At 56.5% G+C, this 18,137-nt stretch overlaps 2 protein-coding genes across 2 annotated transcripts in view; both read right to left on the reverse strand.

Moving 5' to 3' along the window:
* Nucleotides 1-18,137, reverse strand: part of CALML4 (calmodulin like 4) — a 389,480-nt gene that overhangs the window by 124,702 nt on the left and 246,641 nt on the right. The gene's annotated exons all lie outside the window — the stretch shown is intronic.
* Nucleotides 1-18,137, reverse strand: part of ITGA11 (integrin subunit alpha 11) — a 102,395-nt gene that overhangs the window by 24,390 nt on the left and 59,868 nt on the right. The window contains exons 7-14 of the mRNA XM_002718168.5: nt 15,607-15,755; nt 11,094-11,238; nt 10,527-10,692; nt 7,946-8,016; nt 7,034-7,178; nt 4,209-4,357; nt 801-941; nt 285-488 (exon numbers count right to left, since the gene is read on the reverse strand). Of these exons, the coding sequence (XP_002718214.3) occupies nt 285-488; nt 801-941; nt 4,209-4,357; nt 7,034-7,178; nt 7,946-8,016; nt 10,527-10,692; nt 11,094-11,238; nt 15,607-15,755 (1,170 nt within the window). The remainder of the gene's footprint in view (nt 1-284; nt 489-800; nt 942-4,208; nt 4,358-7,033; nt 7,179-7,945; nt 8,017-10,526; nt 10,693-11,093; nt 11,239-15,606; nt 15,756-18,137) is intronic.

The raw sequence follows: 18,137 nt of genomic DNA on the forward strand, positions 1-18,137 counted from the left end.
GTTGTGGCCATTTGGGGAGTGAACCAACAGATGGAAGATTCTCTCTCTCCCTCTCTCTCTCTCTCTCTCTCTCTCTCCCTGTTGCTCTGCCTTTCAAATAGATGGCTAACATAAGAAATAAAATTAAAGAAAAAAAAAAAACAAACAAAGAACATCTCAGCTTGAGACAAGAACAACCAGGATGAACCGGAGTTGCCTTCCTGGGCGTGGACACAGAGCCTGGGGGCCACGCGTGAGCTCCCAGCGGTCTGCGCGCCTCCCTGACTCTCCCTGGGCAGCTGTACCTGCTTGGGCCTCTTCAGGACGCCCCCGGGGAAGCCGTGGAAGATGTAGATGGCTCCCCCGTGACTGTCCTCCAGCGGTGCTCCCACCACCACGTCGTTGTAGGAGTCCTGGTTGAGGTCTCGGATGGAGGCGATAGAGGACCCAAACCGTGCGTTCTGGTAACTGTGTGAGTCCTTCAGCGTCCCGTTGTAAACAAACCGATTCTGCAAAGCCGGGCGTCGGGGAGAGGCTCAGGGCGCCTGGGCCAGAGCCCCCAGGGTCATGGTCGCTGCCCACCCCCACCCCCGCCTGTATGCGCTGTCCCCTCCGTTTCCCCAGCACCCCATCCTGTTCAGTGACAGAGGTCCCTGGTCCTTCCCCTGGTAGCCCCGTTTCCCCAGGCAGGGGTCAGGTGCCCCGCCCCGCCCTCCTCAGTACCTGTCTCAGGCTGTACACCTTGCCCCGCCCCACCCCGCTTCCGGCACCTGTCTCAGGCTATAGAGGTACACCTCGCCCCGCCCCGCCCTCCTCGGTACCTGTCTCAGGACGTAGACGTACACCTTGCCTCGCTCCCGGCCCTCGCTGAAGTACATGGGGGCGCCCACGAGCAGGACGTCGGTCACTCCGTCGTCGTCGCTGTCCACCGACGTGATTTCACTCCCGAAGTAGGAGCCTATCTGTGGCACACGCGGGCAAAGGGGAGCGGGGCTGGGTTCCCGCCTCGCACGGCCACGAGCTCCCAGGACCACCCCTCCGCTCAGAAGCGCATAGCCCCTTTGTCGGGCCGCTGGCTCCCTTCCTCCCGCAGTGGGCATGCCTGCCCTCAGCGCGGCCTTGGCCTCTTCCCCTCCCTTCTTCCCACCCCCTTTCTTCTCAATGTTTAATTTTTGCGCTGGCCATTTATTTTGTTTGGAAGTCATATACGATAATGACTAACAAAAGGGAAAAAATTTTAAAAACCCAAAAAGATAAAGAAAGCCAAAGTTACTGATTTCCTAAACATAACTAAATTAGTGGGTTTTCTTCCAGTCTTTTTGTTTGTGTGTACGTTTCCATTGTAATAAATCGAGGACATACTACATGTATAGCTTGTATACTGACTTTGAAAATCAGAGAGAGAGGGAGAGAGGGATGGCTCTCACTCACTGGTTCATCACCCCAGATTTCTGAAATGTCTGGGGCAGGGAGCTAGAGATGCAACCAGGGTGTCCCATGTGGGTGGCAGGGACCCATGTACTTGAGCCATCACCTGGTGGCTCCCAGGGTGTGCAATCCGCAGGAAGCTGGGTGGGAAGTGGAGGAGCCGGGTCTCTAACCAGGCTCTCTGGTATGGGGTGAGGATGTCCCAGGGGGGCGACTTAGTTGTTAAACACTACTGCTTGTCCAGTTTTTAATAGTGCAAGTCCTCTGTACTCGTGTCTTGGATGGTGATATGCGTTAGAGATGGTTAAGGGATCCCAAAGGTTCATGTAATGGGGCTTGGTGCCCAGGGTGGTGATGTGAAGAGGTCAGGTGGGACCTTTAAGGGGGGAGGCCTAGTTGGGGTCGTGACATCATCGAGGGTGTGGCCTGGGAAGAGACTGACAGTTCTTGTAAGAGTGCATTACCCTGCTCTCTGGCCATGTGAACCTTCTCTCACACACGGAGCCAGAGGCTGGCACGGTGCCCTTGAGCCTCTGGAACTGGGAGCTAAATGAACCTCTTTTCTGGATAAAGTACTCAGCCTTAGATACAGCCTTAGATACAGCCTTGATACAGTAACACGCAATGGACTAACAATGGTGCGTGGCGACCCCTGTGGGCGCCTGAGCACCTGCTGAGTTCTTTCCTGCCTCAGTGCGGCGCTGCCTACCACCCCCATCCCACCAGAAACTGAGGGGTCCTCCCTGGTCCCACCTCCCACCTCTCCCACCTGCAGATGCCCCAGCAAGCCCCACGGGCTGTCTGCCCCCCCCCCCCCGACTCCTACCCAAGCGCCTCCCAGCTTCTTGGGTCCCTCCAGCCCTCCCAGCTAGAGGGGAGCACACAGCATCCTCGCGGTCTCCACTCCTCAGCGTGCCTCTGTGGACCTGCCTCCCTCCACAGCCTCTGTCCCACCCCTCCTGCTCCCAGTGCTGCACTCCTGGCCCCTGCCCTACCAACTGACTTCTCTCCAAAAGCCCTAGGCCCTGGCTGGGTTCCTCTGCACCCCCAAATAAATCTTGGCCACCCTTCGGGTCTCTGCTGAAGGGTCCCTGCCTGCCAGGAGCTGCCCCTAACCCTCTCTCTCTCCACTCTGTGCCTGGTGCCCCCTCAATGACTCCCCAGCCCCTACACTTCCCCCACCAGGCCCGACTCCCTCCACTGGCAGCCTCAGGAGGGGCGCCATGCCTGGCACACAGGAGGTGCATACTAAATGCTTATAGGGTCCCTGGGTTGCCTGGGAAACTGGAAGGTGCCCTGGCCGGGCTCAGGCTCTGAGTGAGAAAGGGGTAGGTGAACACGCGGGAGCCCCACACTGCTGCGGGGAGAGAGAAATGGCCTCATTATGCAGGGAAGGAATGCGAGTGGCTGGCCCAAGGTCAGACGTCTGGGCCCTGCCAAGCTGGGGCTGTCTGATGCCCGGGCTCATGACTCCTGGAGGAGAGTGTTCCAGAACACAGCCATGCTCAAGCATCAAAGCTTGTAACTGAGGAGAAAGATGAACAAGAGAGAGAGAGAGAGAGAGAGAGAGAAAACTCCTGAACACGGTGCGGGGAGAGGGAGACGCTCCTACAGCCGGAGCCAGGCAGGCAGGGGCGGGAGAGACGGGTCTCAGTCTGCGGCCTCAGCTATGTGGGTCACAGTGATTTGGAATCCACTTAATTCAGCTGCCTTCAGCACTGTGGTTTCGCGTTCGGATGTTGGAGGAGGAACCGGCTAGGAAAAATGTCCTAAAACCATCAGCAAATTCCCTCCAGCTCTCAAGGTCTAGTGCTTGATTCCAAAAGTGCCGGCCCAGGGTGGGGCACGGTGTGGGCAGACCCTGGAGTGCCAGCGCCCGTGGGGTGCAGGAAGAAGGACGGCAGAGTTAGACCCACAAGGACACCATCCTCAGTGTGACAAATGCAGCAGAGGCTCTGGGGAGCTGAGGACAACAATGAGGGCCAGACTGGGCTCCGCCGGGGCCCCGGGGGTCTGCATGATGCCAGCCTGGAGGAGCCAAGGTCAGGATCAGCGCCATATGCCAGTCCCACCCAGAGGCCAGGATTCTTAACCTGACCTCGCCATGGGGCTGCCGCATGGCTTCCCCTCACTTTTCCTCGCCACTAATGTCTTATTTTCTGATCTCTTCGCCGCCACCAACTCTGTTCATGGCTCCCAGTTGGAGGTCTAGCCTGAGCCACTGAGCACCACGGGCCGGGTGCCAGCCCCACACCAGGCAGGTGTCGGCACCATCTCCTCCCAGGAGCAGGGTGGATGTTGGTATGGAGGCCGCGGTGAGTCCGTGGCACCCTGCTGTGGGTGGGTGGGTGGGTGCAGAACTCCGGCCACTTTGGGCAGCACGCTGGCCCCTCTAAGATGCCCGCACAGGGGCAGCCCAGGCTGGATGGCCATGACCTAGATGCCATCTGGAGCTCTGGAGTGAGGGGAGGGGGCTGGTGGGAAGGAGCAGAGGTCTAGCACTTGCCCTTCCCCCAACCCCAAGACAAGAGTTCCAGGAAAAGTAGGCAAGAAGTTCTTCTGGGATCTCCCTGCTGGAGGAGGGACCGGGCGTGGTGCTGGGGGAGGGGCAGGCTGGAGCACCTGCAACCTGGGTGCCAATGAGGTCCATGCTCCCCATCAGGAGGGATGCTTGTAGGTCAGGGGCCTTCCTGCGGAGAGGGAACAGGTGAGTTCCAGGGGCCCCTGGGCCACCTGTGCCCGCTGCCACTCCCTGTGGGCTGCCTCCCGTCTTCCCTGCCCCAGGCTCCCCCGCCTGTTACCTGCTCGCCGCGCAGAGCCTGGTGGATGGTGAGGTTCCGGTTGTTGTGCATCGTGAACAGGATGACTTTGCCTGTGTGGTTGAACCGGGGGGCTCCGGCCACGTACACCCGCCCCTGCCTGGAGGACACGACCGATGTCACCGTGTACCCTGCCACAGGAGGAAACAGGCTGGTCTCTGGCGCCTTGTCCTGGGCAGGCCTTGCCTGGGCCTGGCTCAGGGCTTGGCTCCCCAGAGGACGGGCCTGGGACGGAGGTGGCTCCGGGGCAGGCTAAGCAGGTGCGTTCATTGTGGGTGGCGGTTCCCAGGGACGGCTGGGCCTGGGACACGGGTGTGGAGGGTGGGGCGGACTCCCTGCACCTGACCCCTGCTGGAGGAATAAAGGAAGCCATGGAGGGCCATGAAAGGGAGCTGCCAACCTGGAATGTGTACGTCCCAGCCCCAGCTCACGGGAGCAGTGCGGACCGAGCCACACTTCATTCCAGACTGGGCAGGCCCCGCCAATCAGTGTCCACGCTACGTCCCCACCTCCTGCTCCGTGTTGGCCCCAAGTTGCTCTACTCCTGGAGTCTTGGGGATTCTTGCAGCCCCAAGGCTTTGTACACTAAAAGGAGGAAGCTCCCAGGCTCCTGCCGGTCCCCTGGCCCCTGCCCTACACACTTCACTGGAGAGGAAGAAGCTTAAGCCCCGAGGCTCCTTTGGAAGGGCCCCCAGCCTGTGCCATGCTGTGGCTGAGCGTGCAGGTCCCCGGAGGTGAACGTGCAGTGACCAGAATTCTCACTTCCTGCCAGCCGATACTGTATACTGGATCCCGACTTTGAGATGGGCACCCGGCTTTGTCGGCAGTTCCTGGGCTGCTTCCGGGGAGATCAATGTGTCCTTCTGCTGTGTGTTTGTGTGTGTGTGTGTGTGTGCAGGGGTGCACCTATGCACATGTCCTGTGTGTGCAACACTGGCACTTGGGTCACACCTGCGGCTCCCAGAGAGGCTGTGGGATGGGTAAACTAGCGGACTCAGTGCCCAGGAGCGTGGTGGGTACAGTAGGGGGCGCTGCTCTGGCTCCCAGCACACTTTTGACTCTTGGAGGTGGATTCTGGTCAGTGGGGCCTCCGAGGTCCAGGAGCCCAGGGCAGTGAACTTAGAGCAGCCGCAAATAGGTGGTGGTGGTGGGCTCAGCCTTGTGGACAGTGTGAGGGCGCTCCCCAGCTGGGCCCACAGGGACACTCAGTTGGCCTTGGACTTGCAGATTTCTCCGAAGGAGGGAGGCTGGGCCAGGCCCGGGGACGAGGGTCCCGGCAGCGGATGGGGGCTGCCGCTCCGAGGGCGTGGAGCTTCCTGCTCTCTAGCCGACTACCAGCTGCCTGTGCCTGGGGTTCCCTTGCTGGTTCTTTGGCGCATGGGCAGGGCTCTTCGGGAACTGGCCCAGCCTCCCTGGGGCTGGGTGAAGGAATGGGGGCAGAGCCTGGCCTGAATCCAGGTGAGCCAGGCCTCTCTGTCTCCTGGCTCCAAAACTTCCTCTCTTCTCTGCCTGGGGAACCAGGCGGTTACTGCCCCAGGGGAGAGCCCAGAAGGAGGAGGTGGAGGGAAGGTGTGGGTTCTCCCAGGACCTGCCCAAGGCAGTGACTGGGGTTAAGGAGTTACAGCTGGGCTTCCTGGAGTGGGGGAGGGGCCTTTCAGCCTGGCTCTGCCCCTGCTGGGTCTTCTGGGAGGAGCCGGAGGCTAGCTGTGCTGGGCCAGGTGTGCCCTCAGTTACCTTCCATAGCTCCCTACTGCCAGACCTCTTAGCCTGGCATTCAAGGCCTCCTGCTGCAGCTGTCCTAACCTGTGTCTGGAACCCAAACTGTGTCCAGAACCTGCCAGCACTCCCCATCCCTCCCTCCTTTGCTTGGCCAAGCGGAGGCTGTAGCACACACCCAGTGGGGCCCCGCATGTGCCAGCCTGCTGCCCACGGCCTCCCGCATCCTTCCCCCACCATAAGCGGCCCTGGGACACTGCCGCTGTCACCTGCCTTGCTATTCCACGCTTTGGGGCACCCACACCTCAAAGTGATCAGTGCTTGCTTCCTTGCCTGCAGGGCAGGGCTCAGCATTTGGACATCCAACCGATGCTAGAGAAAGGGGCGCTGGCCTTTACCCTGTCTGTGTTTTCCCAGCGTGGGCGCCTTTGGCCATGCAGGGACTCCAGCCTCTCCTCCTTTACCTGTGCTGTGTCCCAACCCTTGCCGCTCTTGTGCGAGGGTTATCTGTGCACAGGTGTCTCTGCCACCCACTGGCCGGGAAGCAGCCCGAGGGTGGGGGCCAGGACCTGTCCACCGCTGCACCTGACAGTAGGTGCTGTTCTGCACAGCCTGGGTTTAACACCTTGAGCATGAGAGGGAGCTCGGGCCCCAGGGCCAGGGCTGCAGGCAAATTTCTAGAGCTCTACTCCTCTGAATGTTGTCGCATAGCTCCCAGATTCCAGCATTTTGCACTGTGCTCAGCTGAGGGTCCCAAGGTTGGGGGATGGAAGTGGGGGTGACCATGGTGGGGGCAGCACCGTGGGCCAGGTATGAGGCTGAACCGCTGAGGGATGAGGGCAGGACTGGGACGGTGCTAAGCTCGAATGGCCGACATAGTCTGGCGGCAGCAGGTGCAGCACAGTTCAGACATGCAGGGGAGGCCTGTCGTTTCCTGATGTGCCAGGCGTGGGCGGGGCCATGATGGACAGGAAACGGTGCCTGACTCCAGCACTCGGGTGGAGCGCTGAATCAGCACTCTGCCCCCCACCCCCACGCCGCTGCCCTGTTCGCCCCCAGCCGCCAGCCTCCTCCCAGGGCCTGGCTCGTACCCAGGTATGCGCCGTGGTTCTTGAGCTCCTCGGGGAACTCCTTCAGGTAGGACTCACGGTGCGGGATGACCTTCCCGCCGCTCGTCTCCTTCAGCACAGCTCCGTTCCAGTCGTAGGCGCCCACGGCTCCCAGCAGAACCCCGTCCTGCCATGGAGGGGCCACACGTCAGCTCCCGTCCCCGAGCCACACCTAACTTCCGGGTGGGACTCTTGGCTTTGCAATGAGCTGAGGAGACCTCATTCCATCCGTCGTTAGCACGAGATAGGTCAAGTTGATCCCAAGGAGAGGAATTTAGGAAACAGAGAATGTTCTAGAAAAAACTGCAAATCCAGCACCAAACCTCTATTCCCCCGCTGGGTTACAAAACTCCTCTAGGAAATCTCTCATTGCCACCCCTTCCTTCTGCCAGCCCTTGCTTGGCTCTGGGGAGATTGTCCTTGCCCTCTTGGATAAGAAAGGAATACTCAAGACAGAGAGCAGCAGCTCATACGTATCAAGGTGGTACATCCAATCAGGGAAAGCCACAGCTGGGTTTCTTTAGACTGCCATGGAGGCCAGCAGAAGCCGTGCGAGGAAATGAGGTTTACCCAGACATCTGCAAGACAAGGCAGGGTCAGGCAGGGGAAGAGCTGGAAGGGAAGCACTAGAAACAGCTCATGCAAAGGTCCTGAGGCTGGCGAGAGTTTAGAGCTTCTGTTTGGTGGGGCTGGAGCAGTGAGTGAGAGTGGGCAGAGAGGCTGGAGGTAAGGCCAGACAGGTAAGCCAGGGTCCCATCTCTGACAGTCAGGTCTGAGAGATCCCGGGAAAGACGGGCGGATGTGTGAGCCCACGGAAGGCGGGAGAGACCCAGCAGTCTGGGAAGGGCAAGTGTGTGCAGGTGGGAGACAGGGAGGGCGGCTCCCAAGCCCTACCTCCACCACATGGGAGGAAAAGCCCGTCTGAGACATCTCCAGTCCAAAGGAGGTTTCGTTCTTGTTGGTGCCTGAAACAGAGGGACGGAAAGGCGTCAGCTCCGTGCCTAGCTGCTTAGCGCAGGCCGGTGCCTGTGTCCCAGGGGCCTCTTACATTGGGGCGGAGTCCCCTCCCCACCCCGCAACACCATCCTGATAGCCTGGTTTATTTATTTATTTTTAGAAAGGTTTTACTTAATAAATATAAATTTTATAGGTACAACTTTAGGAATACAATGGTTCTTCCCCCCATACCTGCCTTCCTACCCCCACTCCCATCTCACCTCCTACTCTCTCTCCCATCCCATTCTTCATTTAGATTCATTTTTCATTATCTTTACATACAGAAGATCAACTCTATACTAAGTAAAGATTTCAACAGTTTGCACCCACACAAGTATAAAGTACAGTTTGAAGACTAGTTTTACCGTTAATTCTCATAGTACAACTCATTAAGGACAGCGATCCTACATGGAGAATAGGTGCACAGTGACTCCCGTTGTTGATTTAACAATTGACACTCTTATTTATGACGTCAGTGATCACCCAAGGCTCTTGTCATGAGCTGCCAAGGCTATGGAAGCCTACTGAGTTCACAAACTCTGACCTTATTTAGACAAAGCCATAATCAAAGTTCTCTCCTCCCTTCAAAGAAAGGTACCTCCTTCTTTCTTTCTTTCTTTCTTTCTTTCTTTCTTTCTTTCTTTCTTTCTTTCTTTCTTTCTTTCTTTCTTTCTTTCTTTTTAAATTTGACAGGTAGACTTTTAGACAGTGAGAGAGAGAGAGAGACAGAGAGAAAGGTTTTCCTTTTCCATTGGTTCACCCCCCAATGACCGCTGCAGTCGGTGTACTGCAGCCGGCGCACTGTGCTGATCCGAAGCCAGGAGCCAGGTGCCTCTCCTGGTCTCCCATGCGGGGGCAGGGCCCAAGGACTTGGGCCATCCTCCGCTGCACTCCTGGGCCACAGCAGAGAGCTGGACTGGAAGAGGAGCAACTGGGACTAGAACTGGGCACCCATATGAGATGCCAGCACTGCAGGCGGAGGATTAACCAAGTGAGCCATGGCTCCTGCCCCCAGGTACCTCCTTCTTTGATGGCCCGTTCTTTCCACTGGGATCTCACCCACAGAGATCTTTCATTTAGATCATTTGTTGCCACAGTATCTTGGCTTTCCATGCCTGAAATGCTCTCATGGGCTTTTTAGCCAGATCTGAATGCCTTAAGGGCTGATTCTGAGGTCAGAGTGCTGACAGCCTGCTTTGTTAGGTGGACCATGCACCTGCTTGGTAGCCACACATGAGCCATCCACTGCTTTGTGGAAAGGGCTTGGGACCAGTTAGGTTCCAGGGTGCAGCTACTCCAAGCCTGTTAAAATGGGGAGGGAAGGGGCTGAAGAAAAAGTGCATGGTGGTAAACAGTGTGCATTGCTGGCAGCAGATGGAATTTTCCACCTTGTTCATTCCTAGTAATCACCAGATTTGGTTGCAGTCGCCAATGGATGGTTCCTGAACCTCAGATCCACCCCCAGAAGGGAGGTCTGGCCTCTGCAGCGCCCCCCCCACCCCCACTTGTGCAGGATAAGCTCCTCCCCCTGGAGGCTCCCTGCACATGTCCTGGGAGCTCACGTCCTCGTCACTGAAGGTGACTGCCATGGAGAAGAAGCGTGCTGACCTGGCTGTTTCAGTTCGGGTGGGAGCGGCACAGCTCACCACACACAGTTTGTACTCATAGATCCTTGCTCTCGAGGGCCATTTTTGTCTCTTTCCGTGCGGCTGCAGCTGTCGATGGCAAAGCACTGGGGACTTCTCAGGCTTTGGGACACTGACATTCTATAATCCTCCCCTTTGCCCAAAGCCCTGTATGGGGAGGGCCCACTACCATACTCTAGGGTGCAGATGGGCTCTGCACAAATCAAAGATGCAGCTCAGGGGCCGGTGCTATGGCATAGCAGGTAAAGCTGCCACCTGCAGTGCCGCATCCCATACCTGCACCGGTTCGAGTCCCGGCTGCTCCACTTCTGATCCGGCTCTCTGCTATGGCCTGGGAAAGCAGTAGAAGATGGCCCAAGTCCTTGGGCCCCTGCACCCACATGGGAGACCCAGAGGAAGCTCCTGGCTCCTGGTTTTGACCTGGCCCAGTCCCAGTTGTAGCTGTGCAGTGGATGGAAGACCTTTCTCTCTGTCTCTCCCTCTCTTTGTCCGTAACTCTGCCTCTCAAATGAATAAGTAAAATCTTAAAAAAAAAAAAAAAAAAAAGAAACCCAATTCCTTGAGCCATCACAGCTGCTCCCGGAGTGTGCATAGCAGGAAGCTAGAGTCAGGCTTGGAGGCCGGACACAAACCCCAGCACGCTGACAGGGGCCGCAGGAGTCTTAGCCGCCAGACCGAACCTTCGTTCCAGTTCCCGTGAATTTTGCGCAGTCCCCTGTGTCTCTGGGGAGGGCTCTTGTGAATCCACAGTGCTCTGTGGGACTGGATTCTCTGTGGGTTTTACCTGGCACAAGCCCAGGACGGCCCAGCCCCTGCCCGCACCCGCTGCTCACCTTCCAGGCTGAAGATCCTGTCCCCCAGTGCGTCCACGATGTCCTTCAGGGCCGCCTCGTCCGTGACATTGAAGAAGTGCTTGTCATCGGGGTCGCTGGCGATGTATTTGATTTCATTTAGAAAAGTTTCCGGGTTGATGCCCCTGCGGTTGTAGTAGCCCAGGACCTGCCAGGGGACAGGGGCAGGGGCGACAAACCGGGACATGGCACAAATTTCCCCACGTGGCCCCGGCCCTGACCCCGGGGGCTGCAGTGTGGGCCGGAGCCAGGGCTGCACCGCGGCCACGAGCGTTCCTGGGGTGCCCTTTGCACTTTGAAACTGAGTCTCGGCGGCAAGGCGAGGCCCCAGTGCCGAGCGAGGGCTCTGCGAGGCGGGGACTTGGGGTGCTCTCAAGTTTGAGATTCAAGACCCCCCACCCGCCAGCAGTGGGAGAGAAAACCCCCTACGACTCTTGCGGATAGCCCTGAGCCGGGCTGGCAGGAGGTTCCTAATTCTTCGTTTTTGGGAGGCTCCCGGTGGTGGTGGTTGGGGGCAGCCAGCAGCCCTCGGGCGGGGGCGGCACTCACGGCCACTGCGTATCTGGTCACGTTGTCCCTCTCGCTTTGCCGGATCACCTTCTTCAGGTCAGGGCTGTCGTGGGACTCCCCGTCCGTGATGACAATCATCACCTTCTTGGCTCCTTTCCTTCCACCTTTCTGGAAAGCCTCGGAGCTGGGAGGAGAGCACAGGGCGGGCTCCCTGGAGGAGGCGGTGTGGTGGGGCAGCCCCTGGCCGCTCTTCCAGAAACCCAGACCGAGGCCCCTGGGAGAACCTGCAGGCGTCGCTGGCTGGGCTGAGATGCCCAGGCTGCCTCCCAGGCGGGTTTTGCACCTGCTCATCTTTCAGGCTGACTTTGGAGTCTTGGCCTTGATGGTTGGGGTGGGCAGAGGAGATGAGGAGGATGTGGGAGGCGAGTGCAAGGACAGAGAGCAATTTCTGGAGGAGCTAAGTCAGTTGTTCAAAAATCCAGGTGCCATGCATCTGGGAAGGCAGAAGATGGCCCCCAAGGGGCTGGAGCTGTGGCATAGCAATGGGGCACCAGCATCCCAAATGGGTGCCGGTTCGAGTCCTGGCTGCTCCTCTTCTGAACCAGCTCTCTGCTATGGCCTGGGAAAGCAGTGGAAGATGGCCCAAGTGATTGGGCCCCTGCACCTGTGTGGGTGACCCGGAAGAAGCCCCTGGCTCCTGGCTTCGGATCAGCCCAGATCTGGCTGTTGCAGCTACCTGGGGAGTGAAGCAGTGGGTGGAAGACCTCTCTCTACTTCTTTCTGACCCTGTCTCCTGTAAGTCTACCTTTCAAATACATAAATAAATCTTTAAAGACAAACAAACAAACAAACAAAAAAAGGCCCAAGCACTTGGACCCCTGCCTGCTACTCATGTGAGAGACCAGGATGGAATTCTTTGCTCTTGGAGGTGGTCTGGCCCAGCCCTGGCCCTGGTGGCTGGCTAGGGACAGAACCGGGGGGTTTGGAAGATCGACTCTCTCTCTTTCAAATAAATAAATTTTAAAAAGCATTGCACATTAAAATCTCCTGGAGGCTGTTTCTGAGATCCCGTGGTGCCAGCCCCCATCCACCCAGGAGATCAGAAGCTCTGGGGTGGGGGTGGGGGTGGGGGTGGCCAGGGGTCAGCGGTTTTTGGAAGCTCCGCTGAAGCTCCAGCGCTGAGAGCTGCTCCCCTAAGAGCTGCAAAGCGGAGGCGCCCGGGGAACGCAGCATGCGGGCGGTGCCAACCCTTAAATCACGTGTGAGGAGGGGCGATGACTAATTTGATTCATTTGGGGAAATATTCAACGTCAGCTTCCACGAAAAGGACTCTCCTTTCTCATCTTTTATTTTGTTTTGTGTCCAGAGCTTGACTGAGCTGCTGGTGGCAAGCCGCCAGAGGACGGCTGAACGCAGCAGAGGGGCTGGCAACTGGTCTACAAAGCGGGCCCAGTGGCTCCTGCACCATCACTGGGCCCTGGTGCCAACGCCCCCACTATGGTTAGGACGTTCAATGCCCCCAACGGCTCTCGTGTTAACGACTCGGTTCTTAGGATGGCGCTACCAGGAGGCAGGGGAACCTTTGCAGGTGGTCTAGCAGGAGGCCCTTTGGGCACACCCCGTGCCCTTGGAAGGTGGGTCTCCAGCAGAGTTGTTAGGGCAGCCTGTGTTTGAACCCATCCAGTCTCCTTCTGCTCCGGGTTGAGTTGTGTCCTTTTGTGCCCGTGTCCGCCACTCCCTGTCCCTTGCGATGTGATGCTCTGTGCCACCTCAGAACTCCACCAGCAAGAACAGCGTCTCCAAAGGCTGAACAAACAGGGTCTGCCTGAGCTTAGACTGTGAGCTCCAGAACCATGAGCCGGGATCAACCTCTCTCCTCTATAAAGCCTGCCTGGGCGAGGTTCTCAGAAACCGAGTCTGCCCCAGCAGGTGGAATTTTCCAATGGGGTTCTAGAAATAAGCCTTACTCTTGGATTCTCCAGTAATTCCTCCATGGTCAAGCAGGAGGGACAGGCCACCGAGTTAAGCTCCCTGGAGCCTGGTTAAAGGGCCATGGGCTTTGGTTGCTAGGGGTCTCTCTAAGGACGAGGCAAACTCATGGGCTGCTGTGTATGATTTAGATGTTGAAGAATTCACGAAACCTGGAATGAGTTAGTCTGGAGCATCTTCAAGCTACCAGGAAAGGGGAAAAACCATCTGCAGCTCTCTTCGCAGCTCTGTGATATTCGGGGTGTGTTGACTTTACAAAACCCCAGTGCTAGGACGAGCTAAGCTGCACGCTGCACAGGCTCGCCAGCGTGATGCGAGCGGGAAAACTCGTCTGTCCTCCAAAGGAGATCCTAGAAGCTTCCATGACCTCACTAAAGGGCCAGGCCCAGGAACGAAACTCCAGACAGAGAAGCATAGCAGGGGAAAAACAGATTTCTGCTTTATCTGGAGACCAGAAAAATTCCAAGAGCATGGAATAGTGTGAGTATCAGCAGGCACCATCAGATTTTAAATTGTGGCTTTGGACTGAGTTCAGAGACCTGGATCTGGGCCTGGCTCAGCTGGATTACGAAGTCCCAGAAGGCACCAGGTTCTACAGAGACGCAAGCTTGATCCCCGGATGTTGAGAGCGCCTGGGGTCTTCCGTCTGCACGGCTCCTATTTCTCTCGGGGATAGCCCAGGCTCTGCCCAGGGCCTGCGCTGGGCTGTGGGATTTGGCCCCAGTGCCTGTCTGAGCCCTTCCACGCGCTCTCGGCCCTTGGTTGGTTCTGGACAGCGCCGGGCACACTCGGAGCCTTTGTTGCAGGCTGCACCCTCTGCCAAGCGCTCCCTCCCAGCTGTCCCCTCTGCCATCACCCTCACCTCCGTCACCTCGGGTCACCTCTCAGCGAAGCCTTGCCTGACCACCCTGATGCCCTCACTGAGTTAGGGGTAGGGTTCCCACGTGTCTGAGCTCCCATCAGACTGCGAGCCATCAAGGTTCCCAACCCCTCAAGTTCAAGCTCACTAACAGAGGTACAGAAAAAAAAATAACCCATTCCAAATAAGCAAGTGGGGAGAAGGAAACTTTCCCCTTAAGAGGCACGGGCTGCAGTTTGGGAGGTGACCTGGGCAGGCAGGGAAGGTCTGAGACTTTGACTTGAGGGGAAGATTGCTGCCCAATGGCCTTGAGTCACCGAGGGCTCAGGCCACCGGGTGCGCCATGTGCACACTTGCCCTAAGGTCGGAGGGCTGCAGAATGAGACGGGCTCAGGGGGCTTCACCCCAGGGTGAGTCAGTGAGCTTCCCACTTGGGGGAGGGTGGCCCACTGCTTCCATGTCACAAGGGTCTCAGGTCTCCCCCCAGAGATGGCAGCATAGCGAAACAGCCCATTCCTTAGGGGGCTAAGTGAGGCAGCCCCCACTCATCCAGGCAGGAAAAGCTCGCAAGTTTTATCGACAAACAGAACTACGCTGGTGGAGCAGCAGCTTCTATCACACAGAGGTGGGGGTGGGGCGGTCTTCATCTTCCCACCACGTGACGTCATGACACAATGAGATAGCTCTGACGCTGTAGAATTCTGCCGAGTGCATCCATAGATCCTATGTGAGATGGCGCTGTGTGTGGTCTCCATGAATGTGGCAGAGTCCACATTCACAGGCGGTTAAAGTCTAAATGCCTCTGCCATGGTTGTCTTAGGAGCTTAGGCTTTGGCTCAAGAAATTTTTTTTAAAGATTTATTTATTTGAAAGGCAGAGTTGCAGAGAGGCAGAGACGAGAGAGAGAGAGAGAGAGAGAGAGAGAGAGAATCTTCCATCTATCCGATTCAGCTCTCTGCTATGGCCTGGGAAGGTAGTAGAGGATGGCTCAAGTCCTTGGGCCCCTGCACCTGCATGAAAGATCCGGAAGAAGCTCCCGGCCCCTGGCTCCTGGCTTTGGATCAGCTCTGCTTCAGCCATGGCAGCCATTTGGGGAGTGAACCAGCGGATGGAAGACCTCTCTCTCTCTCTCTCTCTCTGCCTCTCTGTAACTCTGCCTTTCAAATAATAAATAAATACATCTTGTTTTTAAAAAGTGACCTTGCTGTCCCTCCATCAAGAGGCCGGATCCGTCTCTCTGCCACCTCAATCTGGCCTGGCCTTCGTCACGTGCCTGTAGAATGGGGCAGAAATCTCACTCTGGGACTTGGAGGCTGGGTCACCGGTGGTCTCCAGGACCTGCCGAGGACTCTTGGGAAGCTCCTTCTGGGGACAAATCCCTCTCAGAACCCAGTTGCCGCACTTGGAAAACCAAGCCACAGGACCATGTGTGGATGCTCAGCTCATCCATTGCCCACAGCCGGCACCAGCTGTCAGCCACACGCAAGCGCCATCTTGGACGCACAGTGCATACCAAGCTTCGGATGACAAGAGCCCCAGCTGGCACCAGCCCACGACCACATGAAAGGGCCCAAGAGGTAGCCAGCAGAGCCCAGCTAACCCCCGGAGCCTGGAGGGGTTCCTACATTTTGTTACATAGTAACAGGGAGCTAGAAATGGGCATATATATATATATATATATATATATATATACTTTTTTTTTACCGAGCAAATTCTATGCCAAATGCTGTCCGGGTCTCCGTTCCTCCTCTCTGCTCGATGTGGCTGGCAGCTTCCACCACGTCCTTCACAGACTTGTAGTCATTGAGGTGGAACTCATGGACCGCGTCTTCCCCGTACTGCACAACTCCAACCTGCAGATCAGACGAGAGCAGGGCAGAGCATCCGGGCACCTGGAGACGCCTTGAGATGAGGACCGCCCCCCGCCCGGGGTGGGGGTGGGGCTGTTTCCCTGTCTCTGACGATTGGGGAGCCAGGAGGGCTGAGGGCCTTTCCAAGACGGTGACTACAGGGGAAAGTTCCCAGGAGGAATCGATGGCTTGTTGGGACCAGTGGAGAGTGTGTGTGTATGAAGGCGCGCTCACAGCTCATGGATGGACAGGGGCTTGTTGCAGTGGTTAGCTGGTCTCTTGGGACGCCTGCTCTCCCTGTTGGAGGGCCTGGTTTGAGTCCCAGCTCCTCCTCTGACCCCAGCTTCCTGCTAATGCACACCCTGGAAGGCTGCAGGTGATGGCTCAAAGTACTTGGATCTCTTCCACCCACCTGGGAGGCCCAGATTGAATTCTGGCTCCTGGCTGCAGCCCCAGCTGTTGTAGGCATTTGGAATGTGAACCAGCAGATAGGAGCTGTGTCTTTCTGTCTGTCTCTCTCTGTCTTTCAAATAAATTAAAACCAGGGGCTGGCGCTGTGGCGCAGTAGGTTAATCCTCCGCCTGCAATGCCAGCATCCCATATGGGGGCTGGTTCGAGTCCCGGCTACTCCACTTCCGATCCAGCTCTCTGCTATGGCCTGGGAAAGCAGTAGAAGATGGCCCAAGTGCCTGGGCCCCTGCACCCACATGGAGACCAGGAAAAAGCACCTGGCTCCTGGCTTTGGATCGGCGCATCTCCCGCCATTGCGGCCATCTGTGGAGTGAACCAATGGAAGGAAGACCTTTCTCTCTATCTCTCCCTCTCACTGTCTGTAACTCTACCTCTCAAATAAATAAATAAATAATCTTTAAAATAAATAATAAGATAAATAAATAAATAAATCAGTCAAAACTTTAAAAAGGTTCATGGAAGATAAGTTCATTTTAGTACAAAAACATTTTGAAACACATGCATGCAAACGAGGCATTTTCAGACAATTCAAGAGAAATGTGTATTATAAAAAAAAAGCTATACTTGGGGTTTGCATTGTGGCAGAGTAAAACCTGCAGCACTGGCATCCCAAGTGGGTGCTGATCTGAGTCCTGGCTGCTTCATTTCTTTCTCTCTCTTTCTCTCTCTCTCTTTTTAAAATATTTTTTGGAGCTTACTTCAATTTTTTCCTCCAAGATTTGTTTATTTGAAAGGTAGAGTTACAGAGAAGCAGAAGCAGAGCGGGGGGCGGGTGTCTTCTGCTGGTTTGCTCCCCAAATGACTGCAATGGCTGGAGCTGGGCAGATCTGAAGCCAGGAGTCAGGAGCTTCTTCCGTGTCTCCCATGTGGGTGCAGGGGCCCAAGGACTTGGGTCATCTTCTACTGCTTTTCCAGGCCATGGCAGAGAGCTAGATCGGAAGTAGAACAGCCGGGACTTGAACCGGCGCCCATATGGGATCCTGGCACTGCAGGCGGCAGCTTTATCCACTATGCCACAGTGCTGGCCCCTGCTCCGTTTCTGGTCACTGCAGCCATCTGTGGAGTGAACCAGCAGATGGAAGATCTCACTTTCTCTCTCTCTGCCTCTCTCTATGTAACTCTGACTTTCAAGCAAATAAATACAACTTTTAAAAAAATCTGTAGGTGGATTTCAATTTATTTTGCACCACAATAAACTTGTCTTTAAAATCCATTTTCCATGAGCTTTTTGAAGTCTCCTGATAGAGAAGGGAGACTTTGTGATTTAACAGAAGGCCCAGTGGGTCATGTTTCTTTTCTAGAAAGAGAGAAGTCAAGGAGAACGTGGAAGTCTGAAATTTCAGGAACTGTGTCGGTGGGACGCACAAGGTTCAGGCCAAGCCCTGATCGAAAGGCTCCTTAAGTTTTGGAAGAGACGAGATCCTTCTATCCCCGAAGCCGATCAAGTGTCAGTAGCATCAGCTGCTTCCAAGTAAACAGAAACCGTCAAGCCGGGAGTCGGGATAGGACAAGAGCTGTGGCCGTCAGAATGCACACGGGCCAGGCGCCCTTCTGTGGCTGGACCCTCAGCCAGGAGGCCCTGAGCGTGCCTCCCAGGGGGGATGCCTTACGTCACCAGTGCGTCTACCTTCTTTTTTTCTTTTTAAATTTTTATTTATTTATTTGAGAAGTAGAGTTACAGACAGAGAGAAAGGTCTTCCATGTGCTGGTTCACTCTCCAGATGGCTGCAATGACTGGAGCTGGGCCTCTGAAGCCAGGAGCCAGGAGCTTTTTCCAGGTCTCCCACATGGGGGCAGTGGCCCAAGGACTTGGACCATCCTCTGCTGCTTTCCTAGGCCACAGCAGAGAGCTGGATTGGAAGCAGAGCAGCCGGGACTAGAACCGGCATCCATATGGGATGCCAGCACTGCAGG

Source organism: Oryctolagus cuniculus, chromosome 12, assembly GCF_964237555.1.
Source record: "Oryctolagus cuniculus chromosome 12, mOryCun1.1, whole genome shotgun sequence".
Lineage (NCBI taxonomy): Eukaryota > Metazoa > Chordata > Mammalia > Lagomorpha > Leporidae > Oryctolagus > Oryctolagus cuniculus.